This window comes from Phoca vitulina, unplaced genomic scaffold, assembly GCF_004348235.1.
Source record: "Phoca vitulina isolate PV1807 unplaced genomic scaffold, GSC_HSeal_1.0 scaffold6, whole genome shotgun sequence".
NCBI lineage: Eukaryota > Metazoa > Chordata > Mammalia > Carnivora > Phocidae > Phoca > Phoca vitulina.
In genome coordinates, this window is record NW_022589709.1 from 51,500,714 (window position 1) to 51,513,541 (window position 12,828).

General features: G+C 44.0%; 1 protein-coding gene across 5 annotated transcripts in view; it reads right to left on the reverse strand.

The window, feature by feature from the left end:
* SV2C (synaptic vesicle glycoprotein 2C) overlaps window positions 1–12,828 on the reverse strand; it is a 455,323-nt gene that overhangs the window by 108,000 nt on the left and 334,495 nt on the right. For all 5 annotated transcript variants that reach the window (XM_032404170.1, XM_032404168.1, XM_032404169.1 and 2 more), the window contains one exon: window positions 648–828. In XM_032404170.1, coding sequence (XP_032260061.1) covers window positions 648–828 — 181 coding nt within the window. The remainder of the gene's footprint in view (window positions 1–647; window positions 829–12,828) is intronic.

Consider the following 12,828-nt stretch of genomic DNA (forward strand, 5'->3'; position numbering starts at 1 on the left):
GTTCGGTACTATCTGCAGTTTCAGGCATCAACTGGGGATTTTGGAATGTATCCCCCGTGCATAAGCGGGGGGGGGGGGGGGGATTATGATACTATTCCATTGTACTTGGCCAATGTCACAACTTCTGTTAATTCAACAAAAATCAGGAACTTAACAAATGGAACATATTACATCTCAAGAAGTAGGCTTTCTACCAAGTTAAATATGCTGTTAACATAGATCAGTAAAATAACATTTGCTTGAGACACACTCATCCTGGATTTAAGAGCAAGTTTGAATAGTTTGAACCTTTACTAGCTCATAATAGGTAGGACCAGGGCTATTTCTTGCTTAAACTAAATTTTCAGAAGAAAAATACATTTATGAATGCATTCTGCCAGAGAAACAAGATTCCATTTAAACTAAAACACATTTCCTGAAGTAAAATACTACCAGAATCAGCCACAAGAACATAGAAGTGTGTTCTCCTCTCTTCTGGACTTACATTTCTAAGAACCAGCATCATGGTTCCTAAGGCGAACATGAAGATAGGGAAAGAAGTGTGGTAAGGGATAATTTCTCAGTAATGAGGTCCTCTAGAGTGGAGAACATGTATAATTATGAAGAATAAACACATTACTATGAAGTATGAAGGAAAAAAACCTTACCCGAATCCAGAAAGTAAGCGACAGAAGAGAAAGAATTCATAACCCTGGACAAATGAAGAAAGGAAGGCGAAGAATCCATTGATAGACATGCAAATCAGCAGGGACTGCTTTCTTCCCACTTTGTCTGCCAGTCCTCCCCAGAAGAAAGCCCCTGCCATCATGCCAAGGTACACTACGCTGCCTGCAACACACAGAAAACAGAGAAACATGTCAGAGATTGGAGTAATTAACACGTTAGATCAAATGAACAAGAGACAAAATACATTTTAGCATTTTGTACGAGAAAAAAATTCCTTTAAAAAAATACATCCTTCAGGATATACAAATCACCTTTCAAGTTGGAAAGTAAGCTCTGTTGGTTACCTTTAGCTGTCATGACCAATGACAAAGGCAAAAGACAAAACAGTGATGTTCTTGCTCAGCTCATGAGAATGGGTACATAGGGTGCAGGCCCAAGGAGTCTCCACACAGGACAATCCTGGACTTTGACTCACAGGCATGTTGCCTTTGGTCCAAATGCCCAGCTTAGCACATGACAAGGCCAAGATGGGAGACTGAGTCAAGGTCTTCCTGGTCAAAATGAATCTCCCAGTCTGCTTCAAATCTCTGCCTGTAGCAGATGATCAGGCCAAGGCCAGACTCTTAGGGACTCTCTAAAGGATTCCATGGGTTCTTTCTCTCTAGTCTCTCCTAAAAGCCCTGGCCCTTCCTTAAGAAGGAAAGGGAAGCTAGGGAAGGTAGGTTTAGAGACCACAAGAGTTAATCTTAAAATAGTCTCAAACTCTGCTCATAAGAGAAAACTTTCTCTTGGAGTCAGAAGCTTAAGGAGCCTAAGGAGAAGAAAAATAGTGTTGCAGTTTGGGAACTGTTAAACTTATCATGGTTGGCTTTACTTCCATAGTAGAAACAAATGGAAAATCAGGAGTTAGATCGATGTCCCTCTTGGTGTCACTGTGAGTACACATGTGATTTTTCTTTTCTTCTTCTTTTTCTTTTTTTAAGTAGGCTCCATGCCCAGTGTGGAACCCAATGGGGGGCTTGAACTCACGACCCTGAGATCATGACCTAAGCTGAGATCAAGAGTCGGACCCTTAATTAAGCCACCAAGATGCCCTGTGAATTTTCTTCTTTTTTTTTTTATTAACATATAATGTATTATTTGTTTCAGGGGTACAGGTCTGTGATTCATCAGTCTTACATAATTCACAGCACTCACCATACCACATACCCTTCCCAATGTCCATCACCCAGCCACCCCATCCCTCCCAGCCCCTCCACTCCAGCAACCCTCAGTTTGTTTCCTGAGATTAAGAGTCTCTTATGGTTTGTCTAATTCACTTGCTTCTTCTAAAACAAACAGGCCCCCAGAAGCCCTGTCTGGAATCTTTCTTAAGATGAAATAGTATTAGGTATGGCAAAAGTCACTTCAGAGATGTTTGTAAAACGGTGTGTAATGTCTAAGGGAAATGACATAATTAATAAATGAAAGTTTGTTATATCTGGGTGTGGTACTTACAAAGCTACTACATCTCTCATCCATTTCTACTCCCCCTTCACCAAATCACCACTTGAATAGTTCCTTTTCAAAGGCACATTCAAGATACTCAGCAGCATCTAAGTAACAAGTTAGAAAAACACATTGATTTATTGCTTTAGATTAGTTTGGGAAATATCCTATTTAAACACTCACCCTGAATTCATTTGCTTAATACACAGTTAATGGACCCAGAAGAACACCTGGAAAAGTCTGATGACCTTGACATCAATGACATGTGGACGCTGCTCTGCATATAGCTGAGTACAGGCAGCTACAGGAATGGCAAATGTTGGAGCCATTGTACAATAAGACAAAATAGAAGCCATTTTTATTCAGACTGGAGTACTGCAAAGGGGTGAGTGGCCATCCTTTGCCTTGATGGGGAATGACATATTTTTCTTTATTATGGGGCTAACCATAAACAGAGCAGCCTTCTCAAAAAGAAAAAAAAAAAGATACTCATATCATGAAGCCCAGTGCATGGTTACAAGACAATTTAAATAATGGATCAGCACAAGGCGAAGGAATTCCCAAAGGAGACAGATTCACCCAGGGAAATGCATATGCAGCAAATCTCTTATTTATAGCACAAGGGGCTCAAGTCGGCTACTCAGGCCTCTCAGAAGAATAATCAATAGCTAAGCTTTTCATAATAATATCTGTGACTTTAAAAATGCCTATAAACCAGAGGGTGAGCTCCTTTAGAGCAGGAGGGGCCCATGGCTGCTGCAGTCCAAAGATATGGGAGTCTTTCTTATAGCCCCAGCCCCAAGGACAAAAACCCGTCCCTAGCAATTGCTGAACCCTTACCAGCTCTAAGTGTTTGTATGAATTAATGTATTTGCTCCTTACAACAATCCCTTGAGGTTAATACTATGGAACCCAGTTCATTGGCATAGAGAAGTGAATGATCTGACCACAGAAAAGTGAGTAGAGACTACATCTCAACCCATCAGCAATTCTTCATGCAATATGGTTACAATTCCTTTAACAATCCTGGCTGCCCTCCTAGGAAAACATCCCAGTTTGTCCCGGCCCCTATGTGGCGGTACCACCCAGAACTGAAAGCATAATTTGAAAGGTCTCTGAGGTGTCTTCTCCTTAACTCACAGAATCAGTTAAGTCCAGGGAAGCAGAATATGATCGATGGGAGCTACGAGGAAATGCTGCTTCATTCTACCCAAGCATATGACAAAGGGTGCACCATTTGTTCTCAGACATTCTAAATGGGCTCATTCCCAACTACTAGTGGGAGGTAAGGAGATCAATGTGGAAAACAGCTCAGCAGTGCCAAGGAAAAATGAAAATCCAGTATCTTTCTAAAAAGGATATGCTATGGAGGCACCTGGGTGGCTCAGTCGGTTAAGCTTCTGACTTATTTTCGGCTCAGGTCATGCTCTCAGGGTTGTGAGATGGAGCCCTGCGACCAGCCCCGAGCTGGGCGTGGAGCCTGCTTAAGAGTCTCTCTCTTCCTCTCCCTCTGCCCCTCCCTCACAAAAAATAAAAAGGACATGCTATATTCCAAAGGAGGGCAACTCCCTTGCTTTTCTTGTTGTAGGGGCCTGATGCTCCTGCTGGACTGGGCTCTATATCCTATCATTCTTCTCATTCTGGGCAGTCACCTGCAGCTTCATCTTCACTAAGCCAGACCATAGATTTATGAAGTGATGATTCCAGCACTTTAAGGACTCATAGCTCGTTGCTAGATTTTCCCAACTGGCAGTAGCGTGAGAACACAGCCCCACCCTGGGAGCTTCTTAAAGCTCAGACATAGGAAAGGCTGCGTGAGCTGAGCTTGCCCTTTACTTCTGTGATGGAGATGGTTCAGTGACTTGACAAGGGGCAGAGCACCCACATTTATCATTAGCACTTGGTACTTAAGCCACCCCAAAATAATACTCATTAGAGATTTTAATATATAAAAGAGTAAAATAAAAATGGCCCATCCTTCAATTCCTCCAGATATCCTTAATACACACCCGCACATATATGTGTGTGTGTGTGTATATATATGTATGTATGTATTTATATATATATATGTATATTTAAAAACCCAAATATGCCTACATGGCCAAAAATTCAAAGCACATGGAAATATATAACATGAAACTAAAAGTCTCCTTCTCCCCTGCCCTTGACCCTCTTCCCAAAGGTAACTATTATCAATTTTTCTAATTCTTCCAGAAAGTTTATACCTATAACTGTAGAAAAACGGATAACCTTTAGGAATTGCCTGTTAAATATAGTTTTTTGTTCCTGTGTAATATTTATCTTTTCTCCTGTTGCGTTTAGGATTTCTAAACTTAGCAAACCAGAAATAAATCTCTGTCAGAATTTTAAAAATTACTTCAAGATACATTTCATATATTCCACAAAAGCATGCACTATCAGCTACTAGGGGAAAACCAAACAGTTACTTCTCCATCTTGTATTTTTTCTATGCCTAAAATAAATACACCTTAACCTCCTTAAAAGAGAGAATGTTAATAACAATTCAATTGTAAAGAATTTACTGAGCACCCACTCGGCCTAACTTTTCCTGAAGTGCTAGAACTATAAGGATTGATAAGTCATGATCCGTGAGCTCACCTAAGGAGAACCTGAGCAAGCCTTTATCTGGGGCCCTACTCTAAGCCAGGAGAAAAGGGAGACAGCTGCACACCCACTATTTCACACCACCCTCCCAATACCCCATCTGATCATGGCCACTATGAGTGGGGCAGCAGGTCAAAACCTTCCATGGCCTCCTGGGGACAAATGACCAGGACAGAGTGGTGCTGAGTGCACACTCAGGGACCTGGGTTCCGAGTCCCTGAACTCTTTCTATTCCATCCAAACGGCTTCAGGAGCTCATAACTCAGTGAGGGAGACCTCAGGCACACAACAGAAGGAGCCCAGCCGTGAGGTATGCACTCCAGTGGAGGCGTAACTGGGAGCAGGGTGACAAAAGGTGGCTGGTAATTCTGACTGTGGGAAGGTTTCACTGAGAAGGGAATACCTGAGAGGATTCTGAAGGATAAGAAAGATTTCAAGACGGTATTAAATTCCTCCATAAGTGATAGATTTAGCAAAACAAAATGTAGTATCAAGTTGTATCTTCACTTCTATTCTGGTTAAGAAGATGTTTCAGATGTAAGGATAACAATCTTTTGAGCCTACATTGCATATTATTGGTAATTAGACTGTCCCACCGGGTGTGCCATGGACAGGAGTCAGCCTCCCTTCTAGCTTATTTGAGAAACACAGCACAATGAGAAGATTCATTTGTTGACTGTGTGACCTAGTTAAAGCCAGACCTTTGAATGTTAGCAAGGCACAGAGTGAATAAAACTGGAAATACTTTGGGATTGTCAGAATACAAACTGTATTTCCTGGCTTGTTTGTTTCCACGTTTCCATTTTGTTTTTGCCGTGTGCTGATGGGGATTCCCTGAAAACTCAGAGCAGAGATTTATGCTCTTGACATAGACCACCCTCCTGCCCTCCACTCCTCATGATGCTGCTGATGATCAGAATTCAAAGGTATGTTAGTCCAAAGTCCCTTATTTTAAGGACAGAGAAACTGATGCTATGAGAAGCCAGTACTTGAAATCAGGTCTTCTAGATCATTCACATCAGAGTATGACCTCTGGACCAAAAGCACCGGCACCCTGGGGGAACCTGCTAGAAATTCAGACTCTAAGGCTCCACTCCACACCTACAGAAGTCAGAAGCTGCATCTGAACAAGATTCTCACAGATCTGTGTGCACTTCGGAGTTTGAAAGCACTTTTAGTCTGATGTGCTTTCCATTAAAATAATCTCTCTAGCACATTTTCTTACTTAAAGTTTGTATTTGTCTAATACATATTTGATAGGAGGAGATGCAGGCTATGGAATATACATATTTTTAAAGATTTTATTTATTCATTTGAGACAGAGAGATACAGAGAGAGAGAGCATGAGCAGGGGGAGAGGCAGAGGGAGAGGGAGAAGCAGGCTCCCCGCCGAGCCAGGAGCCAGACGTGGGGCTTGATCCCAGGACCCTGGGATCATGACCTGAGCCGAAGGCAGATGCTTAACCATCTGAGCCATTCAGGTGCCCCAGGCTATGGAATATTTTAATTCTAAAGACACAGAACAAGCAAGATCTCCCCCACACCAGCTGCAGATATGTAAAGGGCAAGCAGGAAATCTGTGCCTCCCCTAGGACCTATCTCCTCAGGACTAGCTAGAGGCAGACCTCTGATGTTGAGAGAGGCCAGGCTGTGACTCTCAGATCCTTTCATGAAGTGAATGAAGATTCTAATTCAGCTGGGCTTTTGGGAGGTTGAACCTGACCTGAGGCTTTCTCTACTCTTCCTACCACAGCTCGGGCTCAGGCCATGCTTGGCCAGCCCAGCCCCTCAGTCTTTCAGAAGACCAAAAGAGGCCTCAAGCATGACTTCCTCATTAAAGTATTTTCTAACATGGGGGCTGATTCCATTTATTTAATCATACCCTCATTTCCCCTGATGAATATCACATTTCTATTTCTGTCTCTTTGCTAATAAGCTGCTTTTGATTCTTTCTGACAATACCTAAGGGGTACATCTTTTCCCCCAGCACCATTTTAAAGCACATTTAAACTTAACAGAACAATTTTAAGAAATGTATATAGTATTTTTCTCATAGAAATTTTTAACCAATAGGTTTTTAAAAATTGTTTTAAGCACCTCAGTTACCCATGGCTAATGTATTACTCTATAATTCATTGCACCGTTTATTTACAAATTGGATTTCTACAAAAATCATTCTGTGGCAGTATTCTGAATTCAATGATAAATAATCTCCATGAGGTGATGATCATATTCACCTTTTATAAGGGGATTTTCTTAGGATAAAACAAAATTTAAGTCAAAGAAAAATAAAAATAAGCACGAATTTGAAAAGATATATGCACCCTCTACGTTTATTGCAGTATTATTCACAATAGCCAAGATGCAGAAGCAATCTAGGTGTCCATTGATACACAAATAGATAAGGAAGATGTGACACACACACACACACACACACACGAATATTATGCAGCCGTAAAAATGATAAGACTGTGCCATTTGCAACAACATGGATGGACCTAGAGGGTACTTTGCTAAGTGGAATAAGTCAGACAGAGAAAGACAAATGCCATATGGTTTCACTCATGCGGAATCAAAAAAAACAAAACAAAACAAAGAAACAGAAAACAGAAACAGACCCATAAATACAGAGAACAAACTGGTGGTTGCCAGAGGACACAGAGGTGGGGAGACTGACAAAGTGGGTGTAGAGAGGTCAAAGATACAGGCTTCCGGTTATGGAATGAGTAAGTCACAGGGATGAATGGTACAGCATAGGGAATATAGTCAGTGGTATTGTAATAGTGTTGTATACTGCTATATGGTAGCCACACTTGTGGTGAGCGTAGCATCATATAAAGAGCTGTCAGATCGCTATGATGTACACCTGAAACTAATGTAACATTGTGTGTCAACTACACTTCAATTAAAAAGAAAAAAAGTAAAGCTATGTTGAAAGAGAAGACTGACTTGGGCCAAAGCTATGCCCTAGTAATAGGATCTATAGGGATATATTTGAAAAGGCCAGATTCCAGATTGTTGTTATTTGGATACTTATGCAGATAAGTCCTACTTTTTCTGAAGGCTATGATCAAGTTTTAGAATTTTTTTAAATTTTATTTATTTATTTGACAGAGAGACACAGCGAGAGAGGGAACACAAGCAGGGGGAGTGGGAGAGGGAGAAGCAGGTTTCCCGTGGAGCAGGGAGCCCGATGCGGGGCTCGATTCCAGGACCCTGGGATCATGACCTGAGCCGAAGGCAGACACTTAATGACTGAGCCACCCAGGCGCCCCAAGTTTTAGAATTTTTTTTTTTTTTTTTTGGCTACCACACTTGGATGAAAGACAGCCTTAGACATAAACTCAGCCTTTGGCTGATACACTAACTTTTTCCCACAGGAGTCTATCTTCCACAAAGTACTACTTACCAAAGAGAAGCATGTTCATAGAGCAGGATTTGGCCTAATATTTTTTACACTGAAAGATCTTTGCATCCTCTCTGGCCAACCAACTCAAGGGAAAGTGTCTATGGCCTGTAACACTGAGTGGTGCCCTCAAGGTGAGGACACATACGGACCTTCTCTATTCTAGTAAGGTGAGTGAGCCTTTGTTTGGGATTTTGAGCATGGTTCCTTTTTGCGCAAGGTCCTGAAATGTTAATATTACTATTGGTGTGAGGAAAAGAAAAAAAAGAAGGGAAGGAAATGATGATGGAAAAAAGACAACAGGAAGAAAGAGAGGGGCTCCAGGCTGGTGTACAAAGTCAATTACAGCTTTTGGCCACCCTCCGCTCGAGTTCTGAAAAGAAGCCACCTGAAACAGTACTGGAAGAGTTAACTAATTTTTTAAGCCTCAAAGACTTATATTTTTTTTGCAATTTTAACCTATTCAAATGAATAAATAATACATGATTTCTTAAATTTAATTAATTTAATTAAATAATAAATAATTAATAGGCTTCTCTTACCGAACCCCTCACTTTTTCCAATTACTATTTTTAGTAGCCACAGGGAAGGACCGTTACGTGTTCAAATGCATCTGTGGACTTTCACAAAATCAAATACGAGTAAGGAAAGCGATAATATCCAAGGCGTATGTACAAATGAAAAAGAAAAAGAAAAACCTTCCTAATTTGCAATGGAGAACATCTGCAACAAAAGTCAGCTCACCTTTGCTAGAAAGAACTGTAAATATCAGATGCAGTCTACAGCACGTCTCTGACTTTTACATTTGGGAAGTCTGACATTTAAGTCCTTGAGCCAGGCCGAGACGGCTGCAGCGGCTTGTGTAGGCAGCGAACGCCGCATCAAGCAGTGTTTCCTACTTGTTACCTAAGTCTCCCTGGGCACGACAGAGCTTCTGAAGGCCCAAAACCACTCTCACTGAATCCAGAGAGCCAAACACAGAAGCAGAGTCCTAATAAGGAAGCCCAGTCTTCTCTAATATCCTTGCTCAAATGGCTAGTATGCAGCATGCCCACTGGATAGGGGAAGAGATATTCAAATATGTTTTACATGGATAGCTCTCGAAGCCCCCCAGAAAGGGCAATTGCAGCCTCTTGGGTGTTCAAAGCATTAAAGACACAAGTCTTAGGAATGAAGAGCATTACAGAGAGCCATTTTATGGTACACCATGAGATCACCTATCACTTCTGCACCAATGGGACCTCTCTCTTTGGAAACTTCCCCCACTATAGGCCTGTGCTGAGGAAGAGAAGTGGTAACTGACTGAACCCTTGCTTCCGAAATCCCAGTAACTGAGTCAACAATGAGCAGGTGGTCACTAATTCCACAGCTCTTCATTGAGCTCCCACTGTAAGCAGGCAACCTTTGGAGGTATGAGGACCGGGGAAGAGAAGAAGAGCAATGAGAAGAGGTCCACAAATATGAAACTGGCATGGTCGTCACTCTTGAGCAGCTCACAGCCTAGTGCAGTGCTTTCAGACAATGGCTGCACATGACAATCATCGGGGAGCTTCAAGGAAGAGAATGCTGATGTCCAGACCACACCCAGAGGTTCTGGTCCTGGGGTAGGGCTTAGGCAACAGTACTTGTATAAAACTTTCCAAATGTTTTAATATAAAAGTGGGGCTTTGAACCTTTGGTTTCCTGAGAGATTAAAAACATGCAGAAAATTAATTACCATCAAATGAAATGCACGCTGTAATTAAGGTGAGTACATTATGCTTAAGGGGAAAAAAGGAAGGAGCGACTTAATTAGTTCCACACAATTCTGGAAAACTTCCCATAGAAGGTAGATCATGCTGGGTTGTGAGCAATGAGTAAGAATTCTCCAAGTAAGAGGGGAAGTTCCCAGGGAGAGAAGAAAGCTCAGTTAAAAGGTCTGGAGGTGTGTCAGAGCACAGCTCACTAAAGGGGCTCCTGGTAGTTGAGGATGGAGGGAACGTAGAGTTCATGCTTGGGGACAAAAGCGGCAGGAGACCACAATGGAAGACAAGTTGGAGTCAATCCAAGGAGTTAGCGTTTAGCCTTTGGGAAACTATAAAACAGACTGGCCATCATCGGTGCCTGAAAAAATCATTCCAGAAACTGCAGGGAGGATCAACTGCAGTGGGGAACGACAAAGGGGAGGATCCAGCCCAGGGTAAGGCACTTGAGACCTGACAGGCCTGGAGCACAACATACAGGGAAGTACTAATTCTCAGGTGTCAACTCTGCACTTGAGCAATCCTGAGAATGAATGTTTTTTAAATCTGTGCTCCCGCCAAGGGGAAAAAAAGACCAGCTTCAGGAATATCACTGAGAAGTAGCCCTGGGAAGGAATGATGGCAACGTGGCCTAAGGCAGGGGCAGCGGGCTTGGAGAAGATTCACAAGGCTGAGGGGTTTTGGTGGTCAGAGTCCACAGTTCTTGTACACTGAAGGGTGAGGCAAGGAAGAGTAGACGGGCTTGGGATGGGTCCTAGTAAAATTCATAAAGAGAGGGAACACAAGAGGAGAGCGGGCCTGACAGGCCAGGGTCTTAAACAAGTGCGGGGGAAGTCCACATCGGTAACCTTCACTATACTACCCGTGAATGGGGCCAAAGAGGGTAGTACAGGTGACGCATGCAAATCAGTAAGGCCGTGATCAATATAGCTCATCTTAGGAACGCCTCATGAACAGAGCAGGGCTCGAGCTAAGTGTCTAAAGAACAAGGAGAACATGAGTAAGAGGACAGGCCGCATGGCCTTTTACATCCCCTCAGACATACACGACAGCGAGCGGAGAGCTCTCAGTGGGCAAGGGCGGGAGAAGGCTGGGCAGGTAAGCGAGGGTATGGAGCCTGGTTCGAGGGGCTGGGATGCGTGTGTGGAGAAGTACATACAAGCAGGGTAAGTGAGAGAAAATCCTTCAATAGCAAGCCCCCCCAAATTAATTCCATAGACCATGGGGAGCCACTGATGGGTTCCTGGGTGGGGAAATAAGGCCACCAAAGCCCCAATGTGAAAAGACCAGGACATTTAGAGCAGGAAGGGCAGACTTCTTCTCCGAAGGGCCGGAGAGAAAAGACTGCATTTGAGACTCGGCAGGCTCTGTCACAACCGTTCCCCTGCGCACCTGCCGCACGAAAGCAGCCGCAGAAACTACGGAAGCAAACCGACATGGCTGTGTTCCAACGAAACTCTCTCCAGAAACAGGCAGGGAGCCGGCTAGAGTTTGCAAACCCCGCTTTGAGGGAAAGTCTGCCTGTGGCAGCGCCAGGACAGGTGTGCAAGGACCGAACCGGCCACTGGAGTATCCAGGGGGCAGCAGAAAGCCTAACGACCTGGGGGGGGGGGGGCGGCAGAGCAGGCAGTTTAGAGCCTTGGGAAAGGCAAGGATGAAGGAAAGAGAGGACAGAGACCCTAGGATCAACCCTCGAGGAACAGCCACAGGGAGAGAAGGAAAAGAAGTCAGACGTAAGAAAGTGCGGGCAAGGAGACACGTGGAGGGTGTGGATGGCGGAGAGAGCACCTCAGAAGAGCCCAGGGTGCCCGGAGCGCGGGGACTCGGAGAGGACCTTGGGCTCGTCTCGGGAGAGGGCGCCAGTGGCCTCGGGGTGGGGTGGGGGTGGGGCGACTGCAGTGCAGCGGCGGTGACAAGGGGAACAAGCAGGGTGGCCGTGAGGCCCTGCAGGCAGGGGTGGAGCTAAGCACAGTGGCAGCAACCGGGAGCACAGGGGCGGGACGCTGCTGGGCCGGAGGCAAACCCGCAGCCCACACGAGCGCCCCGGGAGTGGTGAAAAGAAGGAAAGCATCAGGCCTATTAACATGCCCAGCACCACCCCGAAAGCACAGCCGCAGATACCGCGGAGCCCAGCAAAGGGCTTCTTCTACTGGAAGAGTGGGCCACTCTGGAAGAACAGTGCTCTCCTGTGTCTCATTTCCAGAAAATGCATGAAAAACAGGCTTACGAGAAATTCCTGAATCTTCTCAAGTTTACCTGCAAGCAATGAAAGGATTTTTTTTTCCAGAGGTCTCTTTTATATCAGCGCAGCGAATAAACCAAGCATAGAAATCTAAAAGGAAGGAGCACTTTAGAGGGACAGAACAGGAACATAATCTTGGAGCTATGTCCATAGGATATCTTTTGGTATTTTAAGCAACAGAAATGCCTGAAGGGAAAGGGCTCCTGCCGCTTAACTCAGGCCATTTCCAGACACTGGGGATGCGACTGCATGGTAGGAAAAGAGGTCTGAAAATAGACTCAAAGATCACACCGTGCTCCATCCATACTGACTGGAAAATGATTACACAAGTCCTCCAAGACCCTTTCAGAAAGCCACGTGGAAGTTTTTTGTTGCTGATGGGTTTTTTGTTTGTTTAAGTTTAGGTGTGAGACATCATGATGAAAACCAGACTAGATCATAATAGATTCCAGTAAATGAGAGAATTCAGTAATCCATTTCGGATGCTCCACCATGACCTTTTGTTTCCCCAAATAGGCAGATACCTGGGCTGTCAGCCCAGAGCAGTGAGTGAATAAATACCAGGATGGGCCTTGCACTAATGGATGTTGGTCCTAATCCATTACTGCTGGTCAAGGCGAGGTGAATTCAGGGCAGCACTTGCTGACACTTGAGATTTA